General features: G+C 44.4%; 1 protein-coding gene across 3 annotated transcripts; it reads right to left on the minus strand.

The window, feature by feature from the left end:
* Window positions 1-71: 71 nt before the first annotated feature.
* Window positions 72-16,735, minus strand: PRDM4 (PR/SET domain 4). Of its 3 annotated transcripts, none has more exons than XM_032106033.1 (11): window positions 16,222-16,576; window positions 14,975-15,108; window positions 14,133-14,318; window positions 11,322-12,116; window positions 8,045-8,194; window positions 6,717-6,856; window positions 5,895-5,980; window positions 4,479-4,606; window positions 3,617-3,931; window positions 2,290-2,458; window positions 72-1,262 (listed from the first exon to the last, which is right to left on the minus strand). In XM_032106033.1, the coding sequence occupies exons 1-11, from the start codon at window positions 16,269-16,271 to the stop codon at window positions 953-955; spliced, it is 2,463 nt and encodes an 820-aa protein (XP_031961924.1). In that variant the 5' UTR covers window positions 16,272-16,576; the 3' UTR covers window positions 72-952. The 3 variants fall into 3 exon arrangements, with proteins under 3 accessions (XP_031961924.1, XP_031961926.1, XP_031961925.1); XM_032106035.1 differs by lacking the exon at window positions 16,222-16,576 and adding an exon at window positions 16,651-16,735 and having other exon boundaries at window positions 710-1,262; XM_032106034.1 differs by having other exon boundaries at window positions 710-1,262; window positions 6,717-6,835; window positions 16,222-16,575.
* Between the last annotated feature and the right edge of the window lie 3,647 nt (window positions 16,736-20,382).

The following is a 20,382-nucleotide window of genomic DNA, read 5'->3' on the forward strand; positions in this document are numbered from 1 at the left end:
GGTGTTATTTCTCATAGCATCAATGTCAGAAATAGAATGTTTTCAGCATATGTAAATATTAAAAAAGAACATTAGAGAAGAGCCACATTTTTAATTATTTCAAAAGAAAACAACCAAATGTAATAATCTTCATTCCATAAATAATATTAGCAGCAAACCCTCCCATGATTCTAGGTGGTAAAAGGTTTACAGCACAAGGAATAGCATATACTGTAAACACTGCCTGATCATCTGTAAGCCCCTGTATCTTACTGAGTTCATACAGTCTTTATCTCTTCACCTGCTTCCATGGGCTGAGAACTTGAGGGAGAAGAAGAGGCGATAACTGTTCTCCAAAAACCAAGTTTGATTTTTCTGTAGTGGGGTAATTACTTTGTTTGCCAAGTGCTGATTTCACTGGCCTTTTTTTTTTTTTTTTTTTTAAACCAGGTGGTTTTGTTTTAAGAAGGAAACCTGAGCATTGATAAGTCTTTGCTTTGTGCCAAACCACATCCTTCAGTTAAAAAGTTCTAAAATACATCACTGGCCACCACCATTTTTTGTTTGTTTCTCTTCATGTCAGAGCTTGGGCAGTTAAGGACAGTTGGCTTACAGGTCACTGCAATCCCTCAGCTACGTTTCTGGTTTGTGGCTCTTTGCTCAGAGGGCTATGCAAGGTGTGTCACGTGTCCCAGCACTGGATGGACTAATCTGAGTGATTTGGAAAAGAAGTATGCACAGAGTGTGTGAAAAAAACCTTGCCTCACATTTCCTTCTTTGCAACTCTTCACTTGTACGTGCATGATCCAGTCTTGTTCAGTGTTCTGGCTACAGATTATATTAAGTGGTGGTAGGGCAGAGACCAAAACAGAAGGAAAACTCCTCACCTGACATACACTGGTGACTGGGGAAACAAGGAAGAGGGTTTTTTCCTTCCTTAGTTATAATATCCAAGAAAGTTTCCCTCTCTTCTTCATTTGTGTCCAGAGAGAGCGTCACCTGTTGAATAGACTCCATTGTTAATCCTACAGTCTTCAGTCCTCATAGAGTCTATTAATTCCTCCTCTGAATCCTCCTCCTCTTCCTCCTCTGGGGCTGACAGACTGGATGTGGGGCCTTTACATATTTTTAAGTGTCGCGTGAGGTGATATTTGGTTAGATAAGCCTTGGAGCATTTTTCACAGACATAGTCCCTCTTTCCTTCATGTGAATTGAGATGCTTCTTCAGGTGATTTGTCCTCAGGAACAGCTTGTCACACTTGGGGCACTTGATCTGCCGTTCTCTGCAAGACACAAAACAGTGAGTTTGCTCCTGCCACAAGGCAGCTGGTATTAAAATGCTGATTAAGGTCCATGGTTTAGCAAGGACAGATATATTGCTCTTGGATGAAAAGGTCAGTTTCCTTCCCACCCTACATAAGGCGGGGCGGGGAGGGGGCAGGGAAGAACAAATAAGGAAACAAGGCTGCTGCATGTTAACAACCCTCAGTCTGTAAATGCTAAGCAGAGGAGCTTACCAGACTGCAACAAATTCTGTAATGACACTGCAAAATACCTCCCAGCAGTAGTGCTCCTGGCTCAGGCTGTAGGAACAAGCAGCAAAGTGAGTCTGTGTCTGTCTCTCACTCAGTGCTGGCTGCACTACACTGTCTCCTAGGCAGCATGACAGAAGTAGCAACAGATTCCAAGTGAGTACAAAAACCAGATGCTGAAAATGAAATAAGCGAAGGACATAGCTTTGGGCAGGTAGCATTTAAGGGAGGACCTTGGACTGGGAGTAAATGTACAGGATGGAGAGATTCTCAGAGCAAAAGACCTGGCCTGGCAGAGAGCTGTGGGTAGGGATCTGCCTACAGGAGCAGGAGAGCTGCAGGGAGGAAAGGGCTGAGAACAGCTGCACCACACCCCGAGGGCAAACAGGTGGAGTTCACTAACAAGGTACTCGGTGACAATAGCACTGAGAAGTTCATGTCTTTTGTGGTCACACTGGGACGTGGAAACAGTTCTCAGCAAAGAAATGTAAATCAAACGACCCCCTTTCTCTTCAAAATGATGAACGCTCCAGACTGCCATTTCACAACACAAGGAGCACGCTTGGAATTTACTGTGTCACTGAAATATTCCAAACACTAGAACTCCACAACTGCAGCCAGTGAAACAAAGACTTCTGAATTCTCTGTCATTTCAGAGGATGAACCCATCTATGCTCCCTAGGCCAAACTATTTGCAACCTAGAGATTCTGTCTCGGGCTGTTCAGCCTCGTTGTTTCTTGCACTGGCCAGTCACACAGCTCCTGTGAGGTCACTTACTGTGTGTGAGTGAGGACGTGCTGCTTGAGGTCCTGCCTCCGCATGAAGAGCTTCTCACAGTAATCGCACTTGAGGTTCTTCTCCCCAGTGTGGATGACCATGTGCGACTCCAGGTGAGCCTTCTGCGTGAACGATTTGTCACAGAGGGTGCAGCGATAGTTCTTCTGACCTAGGAGCACACATGGACACCCACAGATTGGCACTCAGTGCCCCAAGAAATGCAGTAAGCAAACAAGCCTGACCACTGCTGAAAAATTAAATCTTACCCTGAAGAAAAGCAAATTATTTGTGAACAGGACCTGTTTTCCCCTGCAGTTCCTTCAGACTCAGCATAAAGGCCTACTTAGTTCCAGTCTATATTTAGCTATGCAAAAAACCAGGCATCTGACTTGATCATTCCCAAAGCTTTTCATTCCCTACTCCATATGCCCCCAAGCCAAAAAAACAAAGTCACGATACTGTTTCAAACTACTGATGCCCTAGAGTGATGCACCTTTCTGCACTTTGTCCTTCTAAACACCACTGATTCTTGTTTCTCCAGTGCTTGTGGTCAGCCAGCCTTTCCTGTGAGGCAGGCTCTCTGCTTCTTGTCCACCCCAACTGTTCTGGACAACAAAACACCCCCAGCAGGTCTGTACATTTTTCCACCAAGAGATTCAGGCAAAAACTTGAAAAGACTAGTGTTATCCAAGATGAATTCTTCAGTAAAAACAATGGTAGCTTCCTTTGTAATAGTAACCATGGTAACCATCTAGTTACTGTACATTAGTGCATTCCTATCTCCACTGATTCTCACAGGAATTGTATCTGATGCCTTACTGGAGCCCAATCACATTTGATGCACTGCACTGCCTTTGTCTACAAAAACAAATTCTCTTATCTAGCAAACACACAGGTACAAGCCTCACTGGCCCTTTGATAACTTCTATGTTTTATCCCATTTTTCCACTTATCAGTACTTCTGCTATTCTTTGCCAGAAATAGTTCAAAACCCCAGCATGCTACTGAGTTCAGACTAAGTTTGAATACCACTTGAATCCCACCCCACTGAGTATTCCGTGGTTGTGTATACCACATTTGTACTTGATCAGTTCATTAAAACTCCTGAGTACTGAGCCTACAGCTTCCTATGCTTGACTTGAGAGCACTGAACTCCCAATTTTATTCCCTTTTTCAGCTTTGTAATTTGCATTTTGTAATTCCCAATAGGGAATACTGAAAAGAAAGAGGCAAAAATATCTACACTGTCTATTGCTGGCCTGTAACTTGACCTTCACACTCTCCCCTGTCTTCGCACAGGCATCTGTACGAAGCCCTGAGCCCTCACCTGTGTGGATCTTGAGGTGTGTCCGTAAGTTGCTCGGATCGCTGAAAGCTTTGCTACAGAAATCGCACTTGTGCGGCTTCATGCCCATGTGCCCCATGAAGTGCACGTGCAGCTTGGAAGGGGAGATGAAAGCCTGGGGGCACATGGAGCACTTCCACTTCCTTTCCTTGCCGTGGCCTGGCCCGTGGTTGCTGCTGTGCCCCTGACTGGGGAGGTGGTTGTGAATATGGCTACTCAAATGGGCCTTGAAGTCCGCATAGGAAGCGCATTCCTTCCCGCAGTGGCAGATGTGCACGTCTGGATGTTCAGGGACACCTTTGGGCACAAAAGCATCACTTGCAATGAGGCACAGTAAGACCTAATAGAGCTTGAACAAGGTCCACATTAACATTTTGTCTGTGGTAGCAAAGCCAGGTGCAGAGATTTTCACCTTTGTTCTTTTCAGCTCTGGTGTTGCTTTCCAACTGTTTCAGGTAGATAATGTGAAATGTTTTGAGGGGCCAAACTTTGGAACAGTTTTGAGCACAGCTCCACCAAATCTTAATTATCACAACCCAAGGTGGTGGAGAGCAGGAACATCTTCAGCTCCAAAACTCCCTTAGCCCTGGATGGACAGAATTAAAATGCTTTTTCTTCAAAACTGTGATCTTTTACTCCTGATCAGTGGAATTAAATAGGGAATTGTTTCTTTTAAATGATGGTACTCTGTAGTCATGAAATGTAAAAGGAACCTATGATATGCACCAGTAGGAACTGAGAAGGAACATAATGCACTCCCAAGTCACATAGCCCAGAGATAGCACTGAAAGGGAATTCAAGCTGACCATTCCCTGCAAAACCAACAAAATGAGCTCTTACTTACCAAGCTGTCGTGCGTAGTCCCGGCTGTAATAGAAGAGAAGCTCGTGTTCAGGGGGGATGTCCCGAGAGGTGCAGAAGTAAATTTTTCCATCATGAGGATAAGCTACCAGGTTCTGCTCTTCCCGGTTCCTATAGCAACAACAGCAGTTAGGAATAAAAGCCCTCCAGAAGTAGTGACTTTTTGAGAGAGAAAAAGGAAAGGGGAAAAGGGGAAAAGGAAAGGGGAAGAGGAAAAAGGAAAAGGAAAGGGGAAAAGGAAAGGGGAAAAGGAAAGGGAAAGCAAAGGGGAAAGCAAAGGGGAAGGGGAAAGAAGAATTCCTATAAAAAGGTAATGAGAACCTCAGTGCTTGTCAGCACATTATAAAAACTCTCATGTCTGTCACGTCTGTGACACTCTGTCTTTATTAAAGGAAAGAATCACTAGACCTTGAGAGCCGATCTGCTCCACTGAATGATGCATTTCTCACACCACTTCTGAGAAAATTATTAATAGAAATTGGAGTGGGCTGAGAGAAGTGAGTTTATGATCTCCTAAGAAACTACAAAAATCTATGTATCTTTCATATACATAGATTTTTCATATACATAGATTCATAGAGATAGATACATCCCTCAAAAAATAGAGAATGCATGACAGAAAAAAATATCAGTAATGTCTCAAAGCAAAATTATCTTTAAAAAGTCCTCTTGAACTTTTCCAAGAGGTGGTCATTCATCTTTTGAAGCAGTATCTTGCATATGTTTGTTCCCAGTATCTGAAACCAGCAAAAGCTCTGCCCCACTGCAGTGGGAGATCAAACATTAAACTTCTTGACTCCTACATATGAGAACAGTGAAGTGAACTGCAGGAGAAACCTACTTTGTCACAGAGAAATAGGAAAGGTTCAGCCTTCTCAGTGGACCGTGGATGGAGCAATACTTAGGCCAGCCTGGATAGTTTTCACCACAGACTCCAGAAAGACTGAAAAGGACAGGTCTCACAAGCTGTAAGGGCTTGGAACTTGGCCCAAAGAACTCAGGGACCCTTTGTTAATAAAGTATTAAAATCAAAAGGACAATCAAATGTCAATTTCACAGATGTAACTAAAAGGAATGGGGCAGAGGAAAAGCAGTTACAACCTAATACACACTAAGTTACTATATAAAAAAAACTGGTTTAGAGCTTTAGAACACAGGAAACAATTATGTGGGCAGGTTTGGGGCTGTTCTATGACCATGTGTACCGGTTCTCCTGTAACATTCTTCACTGGGTGTTGTGTTTCACTGTCTCCACCGGGTAACTCCTGAAGCCTCCCTTGGCCCTGAGCTCATTACCCATGTGGGCAGGCAGTGCAGCAGTGCACATTTTCCAGCAGAGCTTCCTACGAGCCTGCAGCTCTGACTCAAAGCTACTTAGCACAGTACCAGTGGCTCTCACCTGGCTTTGCGTACGAACATCATCCAGTTACATTCATTTTCATCAGTTGTGATTATACAGAACTCCAGGACACCATTGTGATAGATCTACCAGGAAAAAAAAATGCAATCTTAGGACAAAACACAGCAATAAATGCAGTGAAAGCCAGCCTCTTTCTTTAAGAGAGGATGTGTTTACCTAGAACAAGCTAGGAAGTCTCCATTGCCATTGCCAACACCACAGCCCTGTTTTCACTCCTTACTTTCCCTTCACACAGGAACCTTGACCTCTGCTACCCAGGAGGCCAGAAAAGCTGTTTATCAGCATCTTTCTCACCTTTAGCTCCCAGCAGAAATGCATCTGGCTGCTTTTCTTACAAACCAAGTCTTGTGAATAACAGTATCTGGGCAAACAGTACATGTTTTATTTCTATAAATCAGATTTACTTTCTGAAAACTGAATGATGGTGAAAAGAAAGCTTTAAATTTGCTTTCCTAAAACAAAGTATTCATCACCTGGGGGAACTTTCAATGAACAGAGGCACAAAACAAACAAACAACTGCTGCCTAGTAATTCATATACAGTCTCTGCTGCAACTCCACACAAATACTGAAACTACATATAGCCCTTTAAAAGAGAATGCATTAAAGAAGCTTTTTGTACTTCAGGACTGACTACCAGCATACTGCAAGGTATACAGCTCTGCTGTGCTGATACTAAGCATTAAACAATTAAACTGCATTACTTTTGGCAAGGATGATAATATTAAAGTTGCTGTCATGTGGTAACTTTCACCAGATAAAGGCATGGTGGCAGGTTCTTTGAGCCACAGAACCCACTGACCTTCCAGATGTGACTGGCTGCTTTGTCTGTCCAGTCGGCCACCTCCAGAGAATGGCTCTGCTGCCCGATCAAAGGTCCAAAACAAGTCCTCACAGGAATGGTTTCTCGTGTCCACACACCTATCATTAGAAGACCAAAACCTGAAGAAATCAATTATTTAAACAACTAATCACGCATAATAAAGAAGTGGGAGGTTTATGAGACAATGCTCCAGAGGTAATATCTATGCGTAAGATCATCAAAGCTTCTACTTCACATGTGGAACACACCTATGGCAGAAACAAGAACCACCACCACCACATGACACTACTGGGAGCCGCTTTGGTGGAATTACAAATATTTATTTGGTCAAAAGCAAGTAATTTACTTTTCAGTAAGCTATAAAACTAACATCCTAGCCACTTGGACCAATTAAAGTTCTCAAGGCACTTTCTGCAGAAGCAGAAAATACTAGTTTCAGTAACTACATTTTGCCTACCTAATCCCCAGGAATTTCCAGAATTGTTGCTGGGCATTGTTAAGCAGCTTCTGCATTTCTCCCCAGAGGCAGCTGTATTTCTGTCATGGGCAGAGGGATTCCTGCGTGTATATTATTTATTATTAAACATTTATATATGTATATATAGGTCTACATGAATACACTGAATAGCTCTTAGGAATAAACTGGAAACTAGTGCAGCTTGAAAAGAACAGATGTAATCTACTCTCAACAAGCAGCATCACTGAGCAAGCCAATAATCACATTCTTCTCTAGCCTTCAGATCCTTAGGGTATTGCACTGTACTCTTCGATTTCCAGGTGACAGTGACGTGAAATACAGTAACAAGGTCCACATCCAATGACAAGGTCACAGTCTACATGCCAAATGCAAATAAAGGGGGGAAAAAAACAGAGGCACTCATGATCAATGAGTCTCCAATGAGAGCACCCAGAAGGTGGCAAACCAAGCTGATGAACGAGCAGACAAAAATCTCCTCTATTACTTCTAATTGTTACCTTCCCCCAAACTGCAATTGCTGCAACGTTTTCTTATCAAAGCTGTGCCTGGGCTGTTTAGCACAATAAAAATAAACACCATACCTTGCTTGTGCTTGACCATATGAAGTGCCACACTCTGTGGCAGCAGCCCTATGGTACAGCTGAAGTGTAAGCAGTAACCAGACCACAAGGAGCTCTGGGTTAATGTAAGTCAGGGTGATTACAGAAGACGGAAGCATCTCTCTATTGCGGTGTTTCTTTCCCACATTAATCTCCCTACGGTTTTGGATTTCAGGCAGTGAGTGTATTTTGAACTGCTGCAGGGAAGTGCACAGTAATGTGATCCTTACCCGCTTCAGCTCCCATGATAGACTGCCGGAGGAGCAGCTGCTTTGGCAGGGACAGCCTGGCTCGGCTCTCGATTGGGCTATCGGGGACAAAGGTGACGGGCCCGTGATCCGGGCAGTCTGATGGATACGCCTTGTCACACAGCGTGCACCCTGCAGGACAGGAGGGGACAGCAGGCATTAAAAACATACAACAGCTCCTACAGTGCAATCAGCTCCCTACCGAAGTGCTTCAGCTCAGCTCCTGCCAGAGGCTGCTTCTATCAGGTTCCACTTGGCCACTTACTAGCTTTTACTCAGAAGAATATGGACCATGTTGTTACAGTCAGGTGGGCACTGACATACATGTCACTGTTTCTATCCAATTCAGATCAAATGTGAGCATCTCCACCTACCTTCCTGATGGTAAATTAATGACCCAGACTCCAGACTATCTCTTCAGGCAAATCTAGCAATGGGACAGAGCCCACTCTTCATCAAAGCTACTGCAAAATGGATGATAGCCTCTCCAGTGCTGGTGGTAATGGTGGTGATGGAAGAGCCATTTTCACTCTGATCACAAGTGAAATGAACTCTACTGGCAGAAAAATCTAAGACAAACAAAACCAAACACCTTCTCACTGGTTACATTTTTGGAATTTACCAGAAAACTTCGTGCATGTAGAACTTTGATGATATCCACACAGATGGACCAGTAAGGTTGTCTTTCTAAAATTTTTCAAATTTGAACCACAAATCCCCTTACCTCCATTTAAATTCAGACAGTGTGTAGATCACAGCAGCAAAAACCCGACCTCACTGCTGCTTTTGAAGGTCTCACTGCAGTAAACTCATGCAGTGTGAGTATGCCACTGAATGCAACAAAAACAAAAGCCCGGGAAGAATCAGTAGCATCACTTAACCAATCTGTCATTCAGCAGAAGTACTGTTATAAAAGAAACCAGTGAAAGTCTTCAGTCTAATAAATCTGGGGGAAAGTACAGCATAAAATGCTCTCTACAGCATTACAGTTTCATCTGGAAAAACTATGTTGTTTTAGTTCTCTATGGATGGAGCAACCAACACCTACTCAGCAACCACTCTACTGATAAATCATTATTCTTCTGAAGAAGAAAGATGTTCAAGTAATAAATCAGGATCTCCACTAAGACCTTCTTTGGCCTCTTGATGATCCAGCTCCTGTATAAAAGACCTATCACAGAAGTAGCCTTCAGCAGGCCTAAACAGCAGCTCCATCCTTACATGCTTAATGATAATTTCCAGATACTTCCTTCATGGTACTAGGGTACCTCATATGAAGTACAGTTTGAGTAACTACAACATTAACAGATAGGAAGGTACTCCAAAAATTGTTAGGTAGAGCCTACATAAGCATTGTTTCATGTGCACAGGTGACATGTAGCAGTAAAGCAACAACAACAGCCAGATCTGAGTAATGAGAACCACTATGTGAAACAGCTGCTTTTAAGCACTGCCTAGCACACCCCCCTCTGGGTCTGTGGACATGCTCCAAGGAGGGGCAGAGGAAGAAAGGTTCTAGGCATGGGACATTTCCACGTGGAGAAGTTCAACCATTCATACATTTTTAAGAAGTTGAAAAATAAAACCCCTCACATTCTACAGAAAGTGAAATGTACTGTCCTTAACAAATAAAAATAATAATTTTTAAAAAGGAAAAAAAAAAAGAAATCAGTGATTACTTCTCTGATTTGGATACCCAGAACTGTCAACAAAGATGACAAAAAAAACCCCAAACAACTTATTGAAAGTTTTGCAAACATCTGGGACTGTAGCAAAGGCGCACTTTTTATCTCCTGCTTAAGAACAGTAACAAGTTTTCTGAAAAAGGCCCTGACTTCTGCCATCTCAGTGAGGAAAAACCACTAAAGGGCTCTAAAACAACTCCTTGTCCTTGCAGTTACCTGTCTAGACACAAAGTCCTGTTTATTCAGGTGAAATTTAAAAACAACAACAAAAAGTTAAAATTTAAACCTCCCCAAGTCAAGAATCTGTTTTGCAAATCACATGCAAGCACAAGGCACGCAGCAGCCATTTTAATATCCTACCATAGGGGAGCATTGTCTGGAGAACAGCTTAGGACTATGTTAAGTATAGCAACAAAAAGTTGGCACATCACATCTCACTTTTAGGAGAATAAGAGAAGTCATTTCACCACAAGCATGTTGGACATCACAGTATTTGGATCATTATTTGTTCAGCATGCAACAGATGCTTGTAGGAACCTCTGAGTGCATCAATTGTAAAGCTCTTCCTTGAGGAGTTGCAAATTCACCATAGTTCTATGCCCACCTGATTTTATCACACAGAATGAAACCTTAGTAAATTAATCCAAATGTCTGACTGACTAGGTCCTTGGCACTAAACTGCACCTCTCCCCTTGTTAACCAAGGCACTGTATCTTTCAATTTCTTCAAATATGTTCTGCAGGCAAAGCATTAGGTTCTGGCAGTTGTAGGGCCAGACTGGATGAAGAGCAGAACTCAGCAATGCTACCACAGCTAATAAAAATGAATATAAAAGCTGGCCTTATGCTTCAGTGGCACCAAGCCAGACATCCTGCAGGGGAAAGTTCAAATCTCTCTCTCAGCAAATGCGAACTTCTCGGTTCTCAAACACCACTCCTTGAACGATTACAGGATTGACAGTACAATACCCAGTGCTCCTCTCTTCCTATGAGATCCACTAACCTCTGGACTAAAGTCCTTTGATGAGAATAATTAGAAATATTATCAAGTTCCTTCCCTCTCTGCTCTTTTTTTTCCTGTTGAGAACGACACTTTCATGATGATTGTTCATGGTTTAATAAAAATTTTTCAAAATCACATAATGTCATACTCAACAATTACACCCATTTGATGAAAAGTGTGGCTTGTGGTGATGTTTGTTGTGTATTTTTAATGGAGCAAGAAGAGTCACTTGTGATGGGACTTTAAAAAAAACAGAAGTCTCATTGCAAAGGATATCAAGCATATCCACCAAATCAAGAGCTTCATCAAGATTCAGTTTCCAACCTCATGGCAACATGGGAAATGCATACAAAGAGAATTACGCTAAAACATCCTACTACGTCTTCTACTACTGCCAACTACTGTTATTTCAGCACAGTTAATCTGGCACTGCAGATGTTTCAACTTTTGGACTTGCTAAATAACTGGTTTTTTCTCCGTAAATCTGTAAGACTTGCAACGAGAGTCCTGCCATACCAGACAATAGCTACATGACAAACCCTACCCCAGAAAAGCAGGAAATGTCCACTCACATATGGTAAACAAGGTTGCCATGTTCTCCTTGTTGGAATTGGAGTCTTCCATTTGCAGAGATGATGGTACAAAGGCAAGATTGTCTGCAGACACATCGACATGACTTGGCCCCATGGCTACTTCCTGACTTATGGAAGACACCGCCACGGGCTCCAGGCTGAGGCCCACTTCATGCAAGGCTACTGAGTCCAGGGAAGCGAGGTTGTGTGAGGTAGGGAGCGCCACGCTCACAGAGTTGGTGCTCATGGCCACAGTATGAATGGGGTCATTTAGTGTGCTGTCCGATATCCCTGTCACCCGCCCGGCAATGTGGTCGGGCTCCATGACGACAGGGAGTTCCAAAGTGCTACCGTGAATGGGAATGACACCGCCGTGTCCCACAGCGTCTGATGTCAAGTTACTCCCCACTGTGTCTACGGCTAAAGGTTCGTGGCTCCGGGAGCCATTCGGGATCTGCGCATGATCCCCAGCTACATCATCCATTGTAAGCTCCTCTGTCATCCCATCTGTAGAGATGGGGCTGGTTACCCTGGAAACGCTCTCCATGGTGATTGTAGTATCCAGCGCTACCTCGTGGCTGTCACCAGGATGCAGATTTTGAGGACCGTGTGTGTTCACTGTGCGGGAGTCCATGGAGACAATCCCTGGTTCCAGTCCCACGGTCCCACTGGGCTGGTAGGGATCCAGGGCTGAGGGATTGTTGGAGACTGACAATGCTGGATTGCTGTCAACATTTATAGTGTTGGGATGGATGTATTGAGGGGGCGGTCTGTCAGCCAAGTAAGATAAGATACCTGATAGGAAGAGAGAGAGAAAGAGAAGGGAGTGAGATCACATCAGTTTTTAAATCTTGAATAAAAATCAGTCAAAGCACAGTACACTGAAACCCAGATCCCTGAAGACATGTTCTCTACGTTATCTCCAATAAAAATCCACTAATTCTAAAACATGGCTCACAAACATATGCTAGCCAAACACTCTTGTCAAAGTACCACTCAACAACTAATTCAGAGCCTCCATCCAACAGACCAAGTCTCTAGTTAAATCTCAAACTCTAAACAGCCAAGTTTCTGGCAGAATTCCACCTAGACTGCTCAGTACAAAGACAAATGAGAATGAGGCTCTTCACATTTTAGGCCTAATTTTTCATTCCCAAGAAATAGCTCACAAAGGATGGAGGACTGCTAGTGGAATCTATAATTTGGTAATTCCTGGTTCATCTTTGCTAGAAGCAGAAACAATTCTCCAAGACACACAGTTTTTGCTTAGGCATTTAAGTTTTAAAATGATACTTCCTTCCTCTAAGACGAAGTGGCACAACTGTCCATCTCAGAGGTCATCAACTGCAATTCTGAAGGACAAACACAAGTTCTCTCACAGATTTCATGAGTCATCTGCTATCTTTCCTTACATGAAAGCATGTTGTTTCTCCTAAAACAATAGTTTGATTGAATTTAAATCAGAAACCCTACCATCCTTTCTGGTAGTTCTGGGAAGCTTCTCAACATCAAACAACCTTTGAACTTATGATATGAAGAAACACTAAACTGTATTTACATACTAAAAACAAACAAAAAAATCTTTGGAAGAACTACAACAGCACATTCAAGGAAACATTATTTCCAGCAGAGACAGAGGCAGATTTTGCAGATTCTGCAAGATCTGAGTCAGCATGTTTCTTTTTAGCCTTCAACCCTATGAGCCACTTGTTCTGTGAGAGTTTTCCATTCAAATATGTTTGTTATTATAAGGATGCAAGCACAGACTCTTTCTGCAGCACAAGTAGCCAAAACATGAACAGTTTCATTTAATCAGCTGCATCAAATATTTCTGCATGCAATGCTGCCTTGTGGCTTGAACACGGAGGATCCTTGAAGGCAGCAAGGTGACTGACAGAAGAACCCTATGAAACACCAGACTAAACATCACAGGAAGATAATTCCAGCTCAAAAGAATGGCAAATACCTTTGGTCCTCGTGCACAGTCTCCTTGTCTACTCTTTGGCCACTAAACAGGCAGGCATGCAATGCAGTAGGAAAGGTTACTCCTAAGCAGCTGGAAAGTTCAGCCATCAGGCAACAGGTAGCTGCACGGGCTGCTACAGTTTATTCCTAACCCAGGTTGAACCAACAACACTTGCTGAGTCACCTTGAAGAAGTTTAACTACGCCTTGCACCCTGTGAAACTTAGCTACCAAACAAAACCAGGACTGCATTTAAAGCTCCTATTTCTGTGTTTTCATACACTAACACGTAAAATTCTGCATTTATACTCCAAAGCACGTGTGAGAAAGGAATCAAGATAGAAGTCAGTGCGTCAGGCCTTTGGAAGCCAACCTTGAAGGAAAATGAAGAAAAATTGTGCCATGGGCTAAATGGGTGCGAAAGTCCCCAACGCCGCAGCTGATGTCTTGCCCTCTTTGAGCTTTGAACTACTGTGACCTCCCACTATGCACATATTAAATATTGCTTCAGACTACAGGTGAAGAAAAGTAGAAGCAACTTTCAAGCTACAAGCCATTGGAGACAGAAACCAGGCATGCTTTGTTTTCTGTTAATCCTAAAATCAAAGCAGGAGGAGCAATCAAAGGTTAGGTTTAAATAGAAAATGCCCTCCAATTCTTTTCATACACAAATATAGAAACAGATACCTGAAAATAAAGGTGCGTAAATGATACAACAGTCTCCAGACAAACTCAGGGAAACAAGAGCTCTGCAAAACTGTCAGTCACACCTGCTTCAGGACAGAAACAGACAGCTCTTAAAACAGCTTCTCTTTCTGTTCCCATCCATCAGTGCCAGAGCACTTACCAGGTAGAATGTGTCTGAAATAGCTGCTCTCCAGGTGAGGGTATGGTGGTGGAGGTAGGGTGTAGTTTCTCTCTGGTATACCACACATCACTCCTCGATCCCCAATACCCATTGGGAGCATCAGAGACAGAGCAGAGGGCAGGGAACTCAAGGAGGGGCCCAGGTTTGGAATTGCAACAGGCAAGCCTGCAAGAGAAAACGCCCACTTAAATTCAGTGGAACTACCCGAGTTTATGAACACATGAGCTAACAAAGACATTACTAATTCCCCAGGAGCTCTTGCCCTACGGAAATACAGCATAGTACTGTCCAAGTAAGGTGCCAGACATCAAAGAAGGGATCAGTTATCACAGCACTGAGAGGCATGCCTGAATATGGCTAGATCATTTTGGGTATGTTTTGTAGGGCTTGCTTGTACTTGACAATTGTAATAGACTTCTGTCTGTGCAGCCCCTGGAAAGAAGAACTATGAAAACAGGTTTGCTTTACAGGTGAAAAATTATTATTTTCACCTGAGAGAAATGAGACATAGATGGAGACAGATTTTCAGCTACAGTTCTGATTTCAAAGGATTCTGATACTACTCACCCACAGTGCAAATCACCCCATTAGAACAAAACGAGGCTCCCACTAAGGTGTAAGCCTGACAAGCACTCATGCCTTTTGCTTTGCTCACATAAACAACAATTTACGGTTTCCCCTTCCCCAGCTCTACATCATTTCACTACCTAAGATATGACTTGCTATCAGAGCAGGCACTGCTGCCCACTTATGAACATTGCTGTGACAGCAGAACACAGAGCAGGAGCTGCAATACCCCCTGTGGGCCCTTCCCCCATTACCTGGTGCTGGTATGGCGTTGTGAGTGGGTGATGCTGCCAAGCCCAGGTGACTTCCCGACACCGGCAGGGCATTGCTCACAGAGGAGGAGGTCAGCTGGTCCATCCCTACAGGACTCAAGTTCATTTCATTCATTCTGGAGACAGGGAACAGAGAGGGGAGCAGGAAGAAGAAACAGATGCAAAAGCATTCCTGATTACTGACTGTACTGTGGTGAGGAAGGGTTGAGCAAACAAACTCAAAATCTGATATTGGCATATAAAAACCCTGCCTTAAAAAGCTATGCATAAAACACATCAGCCATTCACACTGTCACCACATCATGGTCAATACATATTGATCATATTAGATAGCAATAATCAGGATTAAAAAACAGTTCAGAAAGACAAATCAGACCATAGCTTTTTCCTTGCCATCCAGAAAACAAAGTCTTACTCCTAGTAGTAAAAGCCACTGTGATTAAACTCTTGTGAACACAGATCCATTTACAAGCTGAATGTCACAAATACTCAGACAACAGCACCTGATTTGTATTTCACGACTTCTGGACACCACATCCACATTCAAAACCCAGACTCTGGGGGAAAGATCACTTCCAACTGGTAATGGACACAAAACCTCTAATTCACCGTCAGTTTGAACCAGGCCGATAGTGACAAGAGGTGCCACTGCAGAGCAGCCATAGCACAGTTTCAATAGACTGCCTCAGTCTGGTTCTACACGCTCCCATCGCATTAAAAACTGGCACCATGGATGACATGGTATTTCAGAGCGATCAATGCTCAAGTGGGCACACACAACACGAGGAGCTGCAGGAACCACCCAACACACTAAATCCCCAGCCTTGGTAGAAACCATGTCAGCTTGGAGCACATGAGTCCTTTGGGGTCTCAAGCTGCACGTGCAGCCCAAACCAGTCCACGGGGATGGGGACACCAAGGGAGACATGGTCTACTCACACTTGTCACAACTTTTCAAGCCCTGCCTGACCTATGCTGTGCCCACCCTGGCCCTCCTACCCACACGCCAGGTTTAACCAGCAGCTCTTAGGGCCAGACAGACCCCCTCTGCTCCCCCTCAGCAGTCACACACACAACATCCTCCCGGCTGACCCAGGCCTCCTACACGGCCTTTGCCAGCAGCAGGCCCAAGCTCTGCAGTACTGATGGAGAGCTGGAGCTTGGGCTGCCACTCCGATATGGAAAGGTACCACTCATCCAGGAAAAACAGCCGAATCCACCGAACTCACACAAGTGAACAGCACAAGATCTTAGCCTGGAAGAGGGCCGTAAGGAACATCGAGTCCACTCGCAGCTCCTCGCAGACCACCTGCCACCCGGACGGCTGAGCCGCAAACGGAGTCGCCGACTTCCACCTCGGCTCTGGCCACCTTTGGCACCACGCACTCTCCCACCGCTGCCTGCCGCCAGGGACGGCTCTGCACGGACGGGGGCGAGGGCTCCGGCTGCCCGGCGGGGCAGGGCATTTCCCCCCGGCCCGGGCGGCTGCTGAGGATGGTGATGCCCGACGGAGGGAACCACCACCCTCGCCCCGGGGCCGAGCCTCGGGGCCTCAGGAAGGCGCCGAACGCTTGAGGGATCCCCTCCCCTGCTCGCCCCCTCGGCCGGGGTGCTCCCCGCGGTGCCGCCCGCCTCGCCCGGTGCTCCGCGGCGCTCACCTGGGGTGCATGGGGCCCGGCGGCGGAGCGCCCGCAGCCGCATCAGGGCCCTGAGCCCCGGCCCGCCGCCTGCCCCCGGCCCCGGCTCCGGCCCCAGCCACGGCCCGGCCGCAACCCCCACCGCCGCCGCCGCCTCATGGGCGGGACCCGGGCGGCGCGGGCCCGGCGCGGGCGGGGAGGCGGAGGGAGGCGGTGATGGCGGAGGGAGGGGGCCGGGGCCGCTTCCGCCGCCGAGCGCCGGAGCCAGGAAGCGGCGCCACCGCCCCGGGGCTCGGCCGCTGCCCGCCCGCCCCGCGCCATTGCCTGGCCCCGAGCCCTGCCCGAAGCTTCCCGCGCCGCCTCTTCCACGGTGCGGTGCTTGCTCTGGTTTTCCACACAGTATTCCCACACAGTATTCCCAGCTATCTCACTGCTTTCTCGTTACACCCTCGCATCTGCTGTCATTAGAGGGGTTGCGTTATGTGTCCTCCGGTACCATCAGCCCGTACGTGCCCAGCTGCCTTCTGGACGCCGCTCAGTTATGGTTGATCATATGTGCAATTCTGGCTCAGGTGACATTGCAAAGGAATCTGTTGATGTGCCCAAGCAGTTCTGTAGCTCGCTTTCGCCTGCGACACGTGGATAGACACCATATACGCTGCTCAAATCCATCGCCACGTTCCTTCAGTGCCGGCGTGAACAGCTGTTTCCTGAACACTGTAATGGGGTTTGGTTATCTGCTTGTGCGTGACACTTAACTAATGTCTCTTTAAATGAGCCATCCCTCGATAGGGTGTCTGCACAGGAGGAGATTCAAAGTATTTTTCTGTCTGCTCTCTTTTGATCTAAAGGACCTAAATGTAGGATGTGTAAGGATCATTCCATGATCTAAAGAGCCTGAATGTAGAAGTCATTCTAGTTCAGTACAAACCTATCGGTTCTTCCAGGGGTGGAAACATACTCTCCTCCTCTGGCTTTGTCAGAAAGTTAAACACCTTGCATTACACTGGTTCTTCAAGCTCTCTCTCTCTAGCTGAAGGAGAGAAGCAGTTTGCTGCAGAGAGTGTTTCATCCCATCCTGAAGTAGGTGTCCGAGATGTGTGAGAAGAATTCCTTTTGGTGCTGCCTTTCTGTTTCTATGGCCTGTGACTGGGGCCTGCATATTTAGTCTAAATATGTAACATCTAAAGGAGTACATTTAGGTAAAGTAAGTCCAGGTCTCTGTCATTTGTGACCAAAAGAATGACCGTATTTAGTTTACCACAAATCCCACAACCTCTCTTCCACCAAGCCAAATAATCCTTACCTTAACCACAACTGAGTGACTATCTGAATTGGTCCACAAACATTATTTCAGCAAGTCAAAAAAGAATATACTAAGTCCTCAGGTTTTTATGGTCTACTAATCGTGTGATGGGGGCTTTAGGTGAGCTTAATTTTTGTGTGTGTAGTCCCACATATTCACATGTTGGTGCTAATACTTCACATCTTTCTTAGAAACTACTAGAGAATGACTACGAGCCCAAAAGTCTCTCTCTTCACTTTGCATTCCCTAATACATCGGAGATGACAGGAGACCTTCCATTTTCAGTTCTCATCCTTAAAACTTCACGGTCACACTCAGTACGTCTCAGTTCTGTCCTGAAATGCTGGGTTATCCCAAGCCCTCAGCTTGTCTTAATTCCAACTATAATACTGTAATTCTACAGCAGAAGTGCCCTGGCACTGAAATCCTTGCACTATTTCAACTATCTGAGCTGAAAGTAATACTTCAAGCCTATGAGCCAGATTGGACGTAGTCATACGTAGATAAGAGTGGTTTTTCCTACTGTCAGGCATGAGTCCTCTGAGATTCCAGCTTTTTTTGTAGTCACTTTACTCCCTTGAACTAGTGATATCTTAACTACCAGTTTAAAGCACTAGTATCAAAGGAAGCCAGTAATAATATGAAGTGTCACTGAATGAGAAATTAATCTGTGTCTACAGAGATGTACACTGCATGCCCAAGGTATTGTGATAAAACACATTTGGGAACTGTTTCTTCTGCAAGGGAAGATATTTTTTTTATATACCAAACGCTTTTATTATATGTGAAGTGTTTTGATAAGACAACTGCACTGTGTCTCCTGGAAGCCTGGTTTATTGACATTTATAGTGGTACTTGCTGTGTGAGGAACAAATTGCTGAGCTATTTTTCAAGTCGTCTTCAGATCCTCGAGACATATTGACAGATAAGGGAGACTCTGAAACCACAGGGGAAGGAGATGCACTAAGCACGATTCAGTCCTTCCCTGCAGCGTGAACCAAAGGCCCTTCTGGGCCGTGCCCACGTCTCGGTACGATCAGTTCTCTTCTGCTAATGCAAACCTGCCCTTGGGTTCTTTCTCACACCAAGCAGAATAACACTGGAATGAAGATTATGCAAAAAGCCATTTTTACCAGCAAAAATCCAAATTTCTCATCTCCTTTTAGTGGCTTGTCAGCACTTTGCAGGCCTGTATTTTGGTGATAGTCACAGTAAGAAGCCTAGGTAGTCTATGTGCAGCTTTCACTTTTAGGTGTAGGGTTGGAAAGAGATGACCCATGCTTAAGGATAAAACAGGACAAGAGAGACACAAACCTACTCAATCCTGTATTCCTGTAGCTCAGTCTCAAGCAAAGTTACTACTATAATTGTGTGAGAGCAGTTAACAAGAGAACCTGTTAATTACATATTTTTGTATCTGTTAGTAAATTGTGGCAGCCTAGAAAAGCTATGATATGTATAATAGATACTCGAATTTGGCATAATTACAGCACAATAAAATATAAGAAATGCACAATATTATGATAGTTTCAGTATAAGAAATGCACAGTGTTGTGAGAGTTTCTTTTTAAATTCCTGGTGTATTTTCTTCTTCCTTTTCAGTAATGTGTTCACAGATAGAAGAGTTGAGACATCTTCTGTTGGGAAATTAGTGGACTTGCATGTGTTCAGCTGACTCTCATGTTTCTACTATAATATTTCCACCAATGACTTTCTTTTCAGAGACAGAGGGACACAGGGTCAAGGAGAATCTGTTTCTTTGAGCAATTCAGAGTAATTCAAATCACTGTGTGATGTCAATAGTGTTATTCATGGTTATGGTTCATGTGGGAATGGGAACATGTTGAGGGTTCTTTTGTACAAAGATCACATACTCATAGATATTGTGTTAGGATACATGCAATTAAAACCACAACTAAGTTATATCTGGCAGGAAGATGCCTTAATGTTTTATTTTTATAGATATGTCAAGATTATTTTCTATTCATTTTGGCTGGGTAATTAAGTGCTCATAGTGAAGTAAAAGAGAAGTGAAAAAAAAAGGGAACCTGTTTGAATGCCACAGATGGTAGAGTGTGTAAGGAATGTTCCAGCATCCCCATTTAGACTTTGTATTTACAAACAAAACAAAACAACAACAAAGCCAAAACCCCAAAACCTAAACCAAAGCTAAACATACAATGTGTGCATAAAGAGCATGAACTCTGCCATTGTAGAGCAGCAAACACCTGATTTGTACCGCCTGGAAAGCAAACCAGGCCATCTGCTTTGTATCAGCACGGCAGATACTGCTTTCTGGAGTCAAAGCTTCATCCAGACAAAGGTGTGAAGAGGACTTAATTGGAGAAGCAGTGTAAGAAAGAAGATCAAAGGCTTACCTTAAATGAGGAACATTATCCATGTAGTCTTAAGCTACTCTTAAAATTGAAAGGAACATGTATTAGCCT

Source organism: Corvus moneduloides, chromosome 4 (assembly GCF_009650955.1).
Source record: "Corvus moneduloides isolate bCorMon1 chromosome 4, bCorMon1.pri, whole genome shotgun sequence".
In the NCBI taxonomy this organism is placed as follows: Eukaryota; Metazoa; Chordata; class Aves; order Passeriformes; family Corvidae; genus Corvus; species Corvus moneduloides.

Excerpts from the sequence above, each read along its gene's own strand:
- PRDM4 (XM_032106033.1), bottom strand. The coding sequence starts at position 16,271 with ATGTTCCTTACGGCCCTCTTCCAGGCTAAGATCTTGTGCTGTTCACTT. Across the intron at positions 14,319-14,974 it reads CAACGCCATACCAGCACCAG|GCTTGCCTGTTGCAATTCCA; the intron begins GTAATGGGGGAA and ends TTTCTCTTGCAG. Across the intron at positions 5,981-6,716 it reads CAGCCAGTCACATCTGGAAG|ATCTATCACAATGGTGTCCT; the intron begins GTCAGTGGGTTC and ends TTTTCCTGGTAG.